General features: G+C 34.0%; 1 protein-coding gene across 3 annotated transcripts; it reads right to left on the bottom strand.

The window, feature by feature from the left end:
• LOC109231154 (phosphatidylinositol/phosphatidylcholine transfer protein SFH11) lies at positions 1,828–7,267 on the bottom strand. Of its 3 annotated transcripts, none has more exons than XM_019396718.1 (12): positions 7,211–7,267; positions 5,310–5,692; positions 5,090–5,189; positions 4,690–4,956; positions 3,599–3,676; positions 3,139–3,240; positions 2,988–3,037; positions 2,764–2,872; positions 2,610–2,690; positions 2,376–2,510; positions 2,122–2,163; positions 1,828–2,045 (listed from the first exon to the last, which is right to left on the bottom strand). In XM_019396718.1, the coding sequence occupies exons 2-12, from the start codon at positions 5,675–5,677 to the stop codon at positions 1,974–1,976; spliced, it is 1,404 nt and encodes a 467-aa protein (XP_019252263.1). In that variant the 5' UTR covers positions 5,678–5,692; positions 7,211–7,267; the 3' UTR covers positions 1,828–1,973. The 3 variants fall into 3 exon arrangements, with proteins under 3 accessions (XP_019252263.1, XP_019252262.1, XP_019252265.1); XM_019396717.1 differs by lacking the exon at positions 7,211–7,267 and adding an exon at positions 6,844–6,946; XM_019396720.1 differs by lacking the exon at positions 7,211–7,267 and adding an exon at positions 6,844–6,946 and having other exon boundaries at positions 2,122–2,176.

An 11,586-nucleotide genomic window follows, 5' to 3' on the forward strand; every position in this document is an offset into this window, starting at 1 on the left:
CCCCCCCCCCCGACAAAGGGACATTGTCCCATATTGGAAGAGAAAGAAGTTTTTGATGAGTATATAAGCAATTGCTTTTCTTCTAGCTCTTAAAGAGTTGAGAAGTAGGCAAGCCTCGCGCCGTCGTCGTCGCTCGCTCTGCTCGGCTCGGCTTCGGCTTCGGCGTTGGATTCGGATTTGGTCAAATGATCGATTGATTGATTAATTTTTTGGATCAAATTTATTTGCTAATAGTAAATATTAACAGAATTGTTATTAAATATATGTTTTAATAACAGAATATTAGTCTTCCCTCTATAATTCCCGGTTTATTATTGCATAAATTAGCCATTTATGTTATAGCATTTATGCTATGGCCGTTTTGCATAAACAGCCATTCTGAAGAATTGCACCTCTTCAGTTTTCAGCCCAACATTGGCTATAAATACAAGTCCATTCTCTCAGAATCTTTATACGATTTTCCGAGTCCTCCTCCTTTCTTCTGTATACTCTTAACATCAAAGAAAGCAACAGTAAGTGTGATTTGCTAGCGAACTTTGTGTTTGTTGAAACACTGGAGTTTGAAGTACCACTACACCAGTGTGTAATTCGTTCTATCCTGGGAGGACGATCTGTATAATGTCTACAGTGGCGTGGAGACGTCAAAAGAATTGTGGATTGCGCTTGAAAAAAAATGTAAAACTGAAGATGCCGGGTTGAAGAAATTCGTATTAGTACATTTTTAAGGCATCCTATTTTTGTTGTCTGCATAAAATATACACACATAAGTTATGCGACAATTTATATTTATTTTACGCGGAGCAAAATGTGAAATAATAATATGAATATCAATAATACATAAATGAAAATTAAAGGAATTATCTAATAGAAAGTAACCATTGCATTATAATCTCTTCATTACAATTTTTCCATTATAATCCTTGAATAAGTACATTATATGTGCTCTTTTACATGGAAATTATGCTGATATATTATTTAACTACTATAATCATATTAAACTAACAAGGTTCATATATTTACCTAGTCCAAAAAGTCGTTGAATTTGAATCCAACGTGTAGGTAATCTTTCTTTTCTTGTTTTCAAGTTGTTCAGTTTTAACTAGAAGGCTAAATGAAAGGTTCTTTTCCTTTAATTTTTGGGTTGGGGTTGAAGAAAGGGAGAATACATTGTGTAAAATCCTTAATTTATCTAAAGCAGCTCAAATTTCTTTATTATGATAAGCTCTTGGTATGTAATACTTTAAGTCACAATCCCATAGACATTCAACCAAAAATCTTCCTTTTTACATAATGCTGATGTCCAAGCCAGGGGCGAATTTAGGGGCGGGAGCGGTTTACCCGAACCCCTATCACCGGAAAATTACACTATATATATAAGGCAAAATCCGTTTTATGCCTCTATATATTATATTTTGAATCCCCTTAACACAATCCAAAAGTATAGTTTAATGGTCAGGGAGGATCAAAATCATTGTGAGGTTGCCCGTTTAATTCCAATTGGTCACAGTCTGTTTTAAAATTTTTAACTTTTTTTTTGAACCCCTTAGCGAAAGGCGACTGGATTCAAGCCATTTTTTCCCCATTTCGACTATGTCTTTTCGCAGGTAGGCCCTCTACCAGTACAAATATCAGATAACTTTTTTTATCTATCCCGTCTTCAATTGATAAGTGGGATTTGGGAAAGGTAGAGTGTACACAGATCTTACCCCTACATTTAAAAAGACAGACAGGTTGTTTCCGATAGACCCTCGACTCAGGAAAGACAACAATATCAACACATATGCATATACTTGCCTTATTGAAAAGGCAGGATGTAACATACCAAAGTTAAAGATAGCTGATTCCTTTACTTGAATATTGTTGTAAAATAGGCTGCCTTACTTAACATAGTTGCTCTTTTTATTTGAATTCAGTTGACAACATTAAGAAACTTCAAAAATAAGGAAAAAGATTGAAACTCTTCATTTGGCATCTCAGCCTCTTATATTTGATACTATAATTTGATTTTTCAAGTCTTCAATTGGTTGCCCAAGTCCTTCTATAACCTGAAAGAAAAACCAATGATCATCCAATTTCTGTTTCCAGCAACAATTAAAAGTTTTGCAATTCTTTTATACTAACCGATTTCGTGTCCTTAAGAGCAGCTTCCAATGCCTGGATTTTCTGTACCATAAAACTAGTAAAGATTTATTATAGTAAAGAGAATGAACCAGGGCAACCCGGTGGACTAAGCTCCCGCTATGCGCGACATCCAGGGAAGGGCCGGACCACAAGGGTCTATTGTATGCAGCCTTACCCTGCATTTCTGCGAGGCGTTGTTTCCACAAAGAGAAAGAACCAGGAAGAGGGAAAAAACATGAAAAGAAAATACTTACTGTTTTTGTGTCATTTACAACACTTTGAAGTGTTAGGATCTTCTGTAGAAATGGCTGATTAGTAAGTCTTGCTACCTCAAATGTATCATTTCTTGATGGAGTGACATCATAAACATCCTTAATATGTACATTATCCTGTTGCATTTACAAAGCTCGAGATGAGACCCTCGAATCCTAGATATTTTTATGTGATTTTTGTCACACTTGTTATCAGGAAACTACAATTTTGCTTACAGTAACACCACCAGAGGCGTCTTTTGCAGCACAACCGTTCTTTTTTTCATCGCCATTCTCCTCTTCAGCTTCAACCATTGCCTACAAAAAATGTGACTTCTATGACTGGAAACATGTACTTTGTTTAATTTGAATCATAGCAACAGGTTAAAACCTGAAGTATAGTTGTAACGGCAGGGTCATTCCAGGGTCCTTTGTCGCTAAAGAGGCAACCTCCATAGTCGGAACATGTGCAGTCGCCACCAAAGAAAGTTGGAAGGTTACTGCGCGGAAGCAATTTCATGCATCAGAACTCCTACAGCAACCTCAGATACGTGTACGTGCATCCATTCATGCTTAAACATAAATTGGAAAAATGTTGAGCTGCTTAATATTTACCTGGGATCAATAACTTCATGTAAGGTCTTCGTGTAATTGCTACCAAGAACCTGTAATTGTGGTATACGCCGTAAAGTAAAGTCTTATTTTCTTCCCTGGTTGGCCTACATTACTCCAGAAACATTTGTTAAAGGAAAGGGAAGGAAAGTACTTGAATCTTTGCTAGGGTGCGTAGATCAAGAAATGTCCTGATTGCTTTCCATAGGACCTTAAATCCAGATCCAGCATTAATGATAAAAAGGCGATGCAACGTCTGCAAAAGCGAAGATGATGAAATGGAATTAAAGGTAAATCATTAAGAAAAAGATTAATCAACAAAAGCTTCAGTTTAGTAAAAGAAACCATGAAGAAAGAAAGCTTTGGAAGTTCATTAAAAGTTGATCAACCATAGAATATGAAACTGTGTTTAGTACAGATTAAGGTCAGTATTAAGACTAACCAACAATAGACTTCAAGTTAAGATAACTCAAGGGAAGGAGAAGGATATTACACTTAAATGATCAGAAAATGATACTATTCTGTCGACGGAGATTCAAGTAAAACATAAGGGAATTTTACAGTCTAACTTGATCGTCAAGAATGTATATTTGACTTGCACCATGTTAACATACCTCTGGATAATAGTGACTGTCAATCCTCTGAATTTCCAGAAAGAGATATCTCGCAGGCTTTGAAAAATTAGAAATTCCCTGTCAAAAAAAGATACGTTTCTTAAGCTTATAGGAAAGAATCTAAGCATCAATTTGCTATCAGCAATGCTGAATTCTAACTTTAATATGCAGAATCTAAGTTTTATTTATTGAACTTGTGCATGGTAAGTTGTCATCAAAGAAGTTCTAACTTTTCTGAAGTTCATTGAATGAAACTCTTATAACTGACATAGTGAAACAACATAAGTACATTCAATTATATTCACAAGCTGATCTCCAACAAGTCAACCATTTAATATGTAAAATTCATAACAGGAGGATGAATGTAGAATCAAGTAAAAACCGTTGCCAATTCACATGAAAAATCCAACTTTAAGGAACTATCGCACGGATACATATATATATCCATAGATCAAATTATTATAATTTGTTTCAACGCGTTGACATAGATCAAATTATTTTATTAAGATAGCTTAGGAAACCAATCCAAACAAAACATTCAATAAACTATGAAATGGATAAGGGGTTGTCAATATATTATGCTTCTTACTTCATATAGCTGAAAAAGGATAAGATATAATATGAGGCTTACTGAATTGTTAATACCATTTGACAGCAAGGTAGAGATAAATTAAGGCAAAGTAAAATGCAGTGGTATTGAGATAAGAAAGATACATTCATATCCCATGATCCCGGTTTTGGTTGAGATTCAGTAAATAGTATTGTTACTCAACACCTATAAATCAAGCTAGCCGAGCTGCAAGCCTCAAACTGAAGAATATAGTACAGACATGGACTAGCACTTGATCACACACAAAAGGGTGCAAATAGGCAGCCCGGTGTACTAAGCTCCCGCTATGCGCGGGGTCCGGGGAAGAGTCTGACCACAAGGGTCTATTGTACGCAGTCTTACCCTTCATTTCTACAAGAGGTTGTTTCCACGGCTCGAACCCGTGACCTCCTGGTCATATGGCAGCAACTTTAAAAGAGTGCAAATATTTTGTTCTTATCAAATAAGCGAAAGATAAAATGGTAGACAAGCAGATTTTTACCACATCCTTCACATCCAAGATGCTGACAGTGGAAGCGATATGCTTCTTTGCAGCAAGTGAACAAGCAGGGTATCTCCAGTTCAATGTTTTCTCTTGTTCAGTCACATGATATTTCACAAATCTCTCAATACTAGTTACTTCAAGGAGCCTATTGAGATTTACCATTCCAATTCTTTCAATGTAAACTGGTCGACCATATCTATCGACTCCATGAAATCCATGTGGATAACACTTTTTAACCTCATTAAATTCCTCAAAGTTAAGTTCCTGCAGCATGATTCGACCCCAAAAATTACAAACAATCAAAGGATTATCGAATATAAAGGAACTTGTCGATAAAGTTTAAATAAATGTAGGAAATTCCCCAAACCATAAATTCTTCAAGCATAATGTAGCTCACCTCAGAAAGTGCATCGACATGAAACTCCTCTCGCCACTTCAGATAGTTCAAATACATATTCTTCGCTTTTGTAAGATCATAGTCCCTCATTCTAAGAAATCTGTATATCACAAATAGGAACAGCAAACTCAATTTCTGTACTCTTTTCTAACTGAAAATATTCGCCTTACAAATTTTACTGGATTGACAACATGATAAAATTTAACAGCACAAAACATACCTTAAAAGTGTATGATAGTCACTGTGTTTTCCTGGCAGCTGACCCTCAAGAAAAAGCAACTGACGAAACGAGTCAACAATTTGTTCATCTTTAGGCTCATGTGATCCTTCAAGAATTGTTCGTAGACTTTTGCTCTTTTGAACTCCCTTCTTTAACGACAACGACATAATGGTTTTTAAGGTTCTCGATCCGGTAGACTTCTTGTGCTCTTTTGTTGGAGGTAACTGCCAAAATGTTTCAATAGGGGGATGGAGAATTTTGGCCTTCTGTTTAGTAGATTGGCTTTCCTTAGAACTCGAAGATCGTTTGCTCCCTCTAATACCAGCGGAAATTAATATTTCCTTTAAGGTTTCTTTTGATGTTTGCATGTGTGGCTACTTAAACTGTAAACAAACAACAATAGAATAACTTTTCAATTCGTGAAATCAACTAAACAAGGCTCTACTAAATTTATTGACAAGCAAAAGAAACACTTCATTGTAAGTGTATTCAACATTGCTGGACATGTTCCGCAACAACTATACCTCAGTTCCAAGCTAGTTGGGGTCGGGTGTATAATCCTCAATATCATGAATGTTCTGTTTAGGTCCATAATATTTTAATTCTCTATACTTAAAGATTATCTAATACTAGGGGATTCTTTAATTAATTTACTCTTGTGGATTTATCTCTAATACACTAGTGTTCTAATAAGCACTAGTCTTCTAGTTGATATCAGCTATATTAATTTTCAAGTTTTACATTTTTTTCCTATAGTTTGCTAGATTTGCCTGCTGGATTCTGAGATATTCTATATCTTTTGAGATAACTTGTTTCAACGTAATTTTTGGTGTACCTCTTTCCCATTTAACACCTTCATTCGTCATGCTTTCATACTTGAGAACCGGTACATCTGAAGGCCTACGTAACACGTGACCGTACCATCTCAAACGACATTCTCTCATTTTTTTCCTCTATATGCGCTACTTGACCTTCTAACGGATGTGATCATTTATGATCTTATCCAATCTTGTATCACCGCACATCCAACTTAACATTGCATCTCCGCACAGTACTCATCGTATAATATGTCAGGCTTTAGAGGCCCAGGGAATAAATCAATAGGGGCCTAAATCAAAGAACCCTCGGAACACGGATATCAAAACCTAACTTAACAAGAAAATTTACAACAACAACAGATCCAGTGTAATCCACAAGTGGAGTCTGGAAAGGTAGTGTCTATGCAGACCTTACCCGTATTTTTAAGAAGACAGAAAGACTATTTCTGGTAGACGCTCAGCTCAGGAAAGATAAAAGGAAGAAGCAACAACAAGCACAAACCAATCAGAAACCGAAGCGAAAATACAAGACTAACATTAAGTAATTACAAAACCAAAGCTAAAATACAAAGTAATGAATATCAATTACAAAACAGATTATTTTTCTTCTCTCTGGGAACTGAATTAAACAAAACACTATAGGGTCAAAACAAGAAAAATACAATCAAATTTCAAGAATATAGAAATGAGAATAGAAATCAAAAGAGAGAACTTACCTATAAAATTTGGAAAAGAATGAAGAATCCCAAAGAAGGGAAGAGAATGAAGGGATTGAGGAATGAAGAGAAAGAGATAAATTGGGTGCATTTGAGCTAATTGAATGGGTGAAATTGTGAACAACAAATATGCCATTCTTTTTGTGAAAATTGGAATGAAATTATTTTCGAATGTTTGATTTTCAAGAAACCCCGGGAAATCACATGACAGCTAACTATAGCTTAACTATTTTTAGTAACATTTAATATTAGTACAACAAACAAGGTATAATATTTAGTATTAGTACAACAAAAAAGGTAGAATTTGGGTTAGTAATGATAATAAACAATGAATTAACCATTCACGTTAACAAAAAGCAGAAAATACCTTTTCTCAATCCGAGAGAAATGCATATTCTGATTCTGAAACGTGTTACACTAAGGAAAGTAGGAAACTGTTTGTTTTTCTTTAGCTACATGCAATTTGCAAAAAAAATAGCATTAAAATTGTAAAAGAACTATTAAGTAAATCTAGCTTCCTTCTTTTTCTTCAGCCAAGTTAACTGGAAACTTTAGATCCAATAAAATTGTAAAAGAACTATTAAAAAAAATATTATGACTATGGGTGTAAGTCATTCAAGTTCATTCAAAGTAGTTAATTGTTCGGAATGTTCATTCAAGTTCACCGAACACTTTAGTCCCTGTTTGGTCATATATTTTGTCTAAGTTTATTCCAAAAAAAATTTGGCAAGACATGTTTGTTTATAGATTTAGCGGAATGGCTTCCTGACCACTTAGACTTGTAAGCATTTGAAAGCCGCTACATGAACTTTAAACTTTTGCATTTGAATACTCCAACTTGACGGAATGAGTATTAATAAATACATCCAGTAATGTATGTATATCAATTACACTGACATGTACAACACGTCATATACTAGACTATTTATTACTTAACATGTGTTACTTATGGTCCTATTTTTAAATCAATAATCAGCAAAAAAGAAGTTACAAATTAGAAAAAGAAAGAGAGGAAAAAGACTCTACTACCCCAATAACTCGTATCCACCTATCTCACTTCTTTTCCGTTCACCCACCTCCATTCTTTTTCTTATTTTTATTCTTCTTCTTGCTCTTTTCTTCAGTGTTCTTTCTTTCTCTTATTTCTAAATCAAATTCACAACACCACTATGCTCAATGGTTAAACTAGAAAAAAAAAATCATTTTGGAATTTCAGAAAAAATCAATAGGAATCCATGGTTTTGAAACAACGGAGGCCGCCCGATACTATTGCAAATATCTGCCCTTTTATGTGTTTTGACAAAGATGAATCCGATGATAGGATTTTCTTCAGATCACCGGTGGTTAGAGTGGTGAGTGCTTTTTGACCACCAGAAAACTCCAATCTTCATAACCCCATTTTTTCTATAAACTCCACATAAGATATAAGTAAAACTACACAATCTTCATATCGAATTTAGCCGGAATTAAATTCTCTGATGCACTCTCTCTCCTCGCTTAAGTTGAAGAGAAGCAAGAGAGCGGAAATGAGTACTGACACGCTAGGGGTCTTTTTACTCCTTTTCTTTTTCATTTTTTAAATTTTTTTCCCTATTGATCAAGTATTTTCTTTAATTAAGTTATTGCATTCACGCGTATTTTCTGCGTGATTGACACGCATTTGTCCACATCACATTTGTCACTGCCACATAGGTATGGTCAGCGGACAAATGTATTTATTAGTCAAGGGAATCATGAGTTGGAGTGTTCAAATGGGAAAGTTTAAAGTTCATGTATCGGCTTTCAAATGTCCTACAAGTCTAAGTGGCCACGAAGCCGTTCCGCCTATAGATTTTTTTCATGTTTTGGCAGATTTTGAAAACAAAATTTTCAATCCCAAAACTAGCTCTAGACCTATTTTTGGCCCAAACTCCAAAAAGAATCATGGAATTCTAGTATAATATATTCCAGCATAATATACTGGAGTTCCAGCATAATATACTGGTCCAGCATAATATGCTGGAAGTTCATACACAGGTGCTCCAATCTCCAGTATATTATGTTGGAACTTTTCGTGTGTTGGAGTTCCAGCATAATATGCTGGAAGTTCATACATAGGTGTACCAATCTCCAGTATATTATGCTGGAACTTTTCGTGTTGCAGAAAAATAGGGGCTATTTTTCAATGAAAGAATTACAAGAAAATACACGTGACTTCACTCCATAACAAAAAATGGCTCATGTTTTTAAGTTTACCCGACCTAGCCTATATTATACATATTTTGAAAGCACTAGCAAATTCAAAATCTGTATTCTTATAGTCATTGCTTCCAAAACCCATGGAGTTAAATCTGTGTTCTCACAACCATTGCTTTCACTCTCTTTTCTTCTCAGTTCTTCTACATATGCTTCAAGCGGCCGTGTATTTTCTGCTTCTCCCCCTGCGTTATCTGGTTGCAATGTAAGAAAATTGAAGTGTAGAAGTCCACCATTGAAGGCCTTTCAAAGTTTTGCTTTCGAAAATAGGATTTTTTGAGTTTGTTAGTTGTTTGAATTGGGTATTGTTCCAATTGATTGAAAATATCAGAAGGAGTTAAAATTTTAAATTTGAAGTGATTTGGAGTAGATTTTAGCAAGCTTGGGTTAAATTTCAGAAAAGACGCAAGGAAGAAGACGATGTCAGTTTGTTGTATAATTATGTATAATAGTGTATATGAGTGTATAAACACTTCTTATACACTTTTATACACCTTTATACAAGCGTCTGTAGACGAACTTCTTCCACAATTTGCAGTTGCAATTCTTGTTCAAAACCAGTCCAAATCTCCATTATTGACTTCAAATTTTATATACAACCTCCTTATACTATTTCTAACAAGTCTAAATAATACCCACTCCAAATTTCTCATAAAATCAAATTCAGAATTTAAACCCACATATTTAAGCTTGTTAATAATCTAATTTTCACCACCCAAATGAATTTGGTTTGTTGGACTAATATTTGAGTTACAGTTACTGATTCGAAAATTAACTAAAAGCTTGAGCAATCTTTTTTAAGAATTGAATAGTAATTTCGAGAACCTATTGGAATTGGATGTTCGATCTTAGCCTATTATTTTTGGGTTAGTTAGTTGTAAATTGAAATATGGGCTATAAAATTGAAAAGTAGGGAACCCAATTGTTCTTATATTAAATTTTTCCTTTTTCAATAATTTACTTAACGCTGGCTATTTTTCGATTATCAGTCTGAAAACTGGCTAGCCCGTGCTATGTTCACCAAACTTTTGTATTTTATAAAAAAGCTCACCATCTATTATGACCCAACAAATCGACCAACTAATTACTTCATTTTCTTTTGGACTGATGGATCCTGTAATATTATTGCGATTTGACGAATTATACTGGCCAGTAATTGTGTAATTAGCAGTTGATATTAAAATATCAGGTTATGATTTTAGGATAGTGTATTATGCAGTTCATTATAAAAATAATAATTTTGTGCCAAACATATCTATGTTCAGGACTATGGTTTGTGATAATGATAATGACATCGATGAAGGTTCTTACATACAGGATTAGCAAGTTTGTTTGTTTGGTATGTATTCGGTATTTTTGATAGTTTTAGGACTTATGAGTATGAGTTACATTTCATGATTTTTCAAAAAAAAAAGTGAAATAATTTTTGAAAAATTATGTCCAAACAGATTTTCATCTTCAAATCAAACTTCACCTAAATCAGGTTTTTTAAAATAAATTTGGGAATCTATGACCAAACGCTAGCTTAAACTTTGGGGTTTAGAAATTTTGAAGAACTACAAAATTTCTATGACCAAGCATGGTTTAAAATTAGGGGTATTATCACTTTAGCCGGCGCTAGAAACTATTTACATTCGGGAGCCGAAAAAGTATAAAAAATTTGTATAATTATATATATATAGAGAGAGTTTGTACAAATATAGTTTTGTTTATATTTTATACAAAATATAAATAATTTTTCGATAATTTTTTTAAAGCGAATATACAATATCATTTTTCCTTTTTAACATTGTCCAGTGTAGTGTAAAGTTTTCTTTATTCGCAACGTGTAACGCATAGTTATATTTCCAAAACTTTTTAAAACGTGACAAAATATAGAGAATGGCCTCAAACGGGGCTATTTGTGTACTTGGATGCTTGGCCCAATTGTTTAGTTTTAAAGTGGATCGTGCTCATTGGATCACCTGAAAATCACAAAATAATTTGTGAAAATAATAACAGTTAACCAGGCTGCTATTTAAGAATTTGCCCGTACATCCTGAAATTCAGTTTTTTAGTCCAAATTTTCAGAACAAAAATGTCCTCAGTTTTCTTGTAATTAAAATTTTTAGTTTAAGATTCAGGACAAAATAAGTACGGATTAATCTCTAAATAGCATCCCTAAGACTGACTAATTGTGCACTTGCCCCAAATAATTCAAGCAGAGCTGCTTCAGCCACCTAAGTAGTTAGAATTATCATTTTCTTGCTGAATAAATAGTTTTTATTTACAAAGCTTTTTTGCGATAGTCAGGAGATGATTTCTTCACGCACCAATACACAGTAGTTCTTTTTCTACATGATACTATTATTATTTAGAGATTCAAATAACTTACAATTATTATCTAAATAAATGTATTTTTAGATTATTAAGGAATCAATTTCTGATTTTCACCGAAATTACAATAAATCCCCTTAAAAAGATTTAACTCTTACTTATTTGCTTAAATATTTTTTTGATGACAAGCTT

The sequence above is a fragment of the Nicotiana attenuata genome, chromosome 8 (assembly GCF_001879085.1).
Source record: "Nicotiana attenuata strain UT chromosome 8, NIATTr2, whole genome shotgun sequence".
Lineage (NCBI taxonomy): Eukaryota > Viridiplantae > Streptophyta > Magnoliopsida > Solanales > Solanaceae > Nicotiana > Nicotiana attenuata.